Genomic DNA, 411 nt, shown 5'->3' with positions numbered 1-411 from the left:
CTGGAGCTGACCAGCACCGTGGCACCAGCCTGGCGCACGATCAACAACATCCCGGGGGAACCCAGCGACCTGGTCCTCCAGCAAGGATTATGGGACATCTGCAGGACTTTCACATCGTCCCGGGATATTCTGTGCAACCAGCAGGACACGCAGTACTTCAGCGCCCAGATCATCCAGATCGCCAGAGGTCTGATGCTGTCGTCGCTCATTCTCAATGTCATTGCCATCGGCGTGGCAGCAGTCGGAGTCCGATGCTGGACTGAGAAACCGCTCTGGACGGTCGCTGGGGTCGGAGGTCTCCTCATCTTCATCTCAGGGGTCCTCACCATCATCCCAGTGGCGTGGTACACTCACACCATGACCTCCATCTTCTCCGCATCCACCGATGTTCGTGTGGGATACTGCCTGGTG

At 58.6% G+C, this 411-nt stretch overlaps 1 protein-coding gene across 1 annotated transcript; it reads left to right on the top strand.

Annotated features, from left to right (window-relative positions):
* Positions 1-3: 3 nt before the first annotated feature.
* On the top strand, positions 4-405 carry LOC107734759 (claudin-23-like; the record flags this gene model as incomplete). Its single annotated transcript, XM_016546695.1, has 1 exon — positions 4-405. A coding segment is annotated over one exon (402 nt), but the record flags the coding sequence as incomplete, so codon positions are not given.
* Positions 406-411: the final 6 nt, after the last annotated feature.

The sequence above is a fragment of the Sinocyclocheilus rhinocerous genome, unplaced genomic scaffold (genome assembly GCF_001515625.1).
Source record: "Sinocyclocheilus rhinocerous isolate Xijiao unplaced genomic scaffold, SAMN03320098_v1.1 C35224360, whole genome shotgun sequence".
NCBI lineage: Eukaryota > Metazoa > Chordata > Actinopteri > Cypriniformes > Cyprinidae > Sinocyclocheilus > Sinocyclocheilus rhinocerous.
This window is presented reverse-complemented; position numbering and strand designations above follow the sequence as displayed.